A 343-nucleotide genomic window follows, 5' to 3' on the forward strand; every position below is an offset into this window, starting at 1 on the left:
TTACTATCTCTATCATTATGATACTAGACAATGACAGTGATAATATAAAGATGAAAATAATAATGGCAGAGATAATAACAAACGATCACCAACTGCAAAATTATCAACAAACCTTTTTTGTCGCTTCTTTGATGATCTTGTGCAGTAGCGGTGTTGCAGAGATTTGAATGTTGTACGTGTATATAATGGCTAAATCGACGTTAAGGTGCGCCACTGCTCGCATTTGGAACACCTTGAGGTACTCTTCGACCCACTCCCAAGGGCCGAAGAATCCGTACTCGCCGGCGCCCCAAGATCCAAAGACAATTGACCTGCGAGGCCGCCATCCTGTTTGTTTGGACAC

At 42.9% G+C, this 343-nt stretch overlaps 1 protein-coding gene across 1 annotated transcript in view; it reads right to left on the bottom strand.

Moving 5' to 3' along the window:
• Positions 1-343, bottom strand: part of LOC119587903 (putative N-acetylated-alpha-linked acidic dipeptidase) — a gene marked incomplete at its 3' end in the record, with an annotated part of 29,869 nt that overhangs the window by 13,236 nt on the left and 16,290 nt on the right. Inside the window, 1 exon segment of the mRNA XM_037936613.1 lies at positions 113-327. Coding sequence (XP_037792541.1) covers positions 113-327 — 215 coding nt within the window.

The sequence above is a fragment of the Penaeus monodon genome, chromosome 23 (genome assembly GCF_015228065.2).
Source record: "Penaeus monodon isolate SGIC_2016 chromosome 23, NSTDA_Pmon_1, whole genome shotgun sequence".
NCBI lineage: Eukaryota > Metazoa > Arthropoda > Malacostraca > Decapoda > Penaeidae > Penaeus > Penaeus monodon.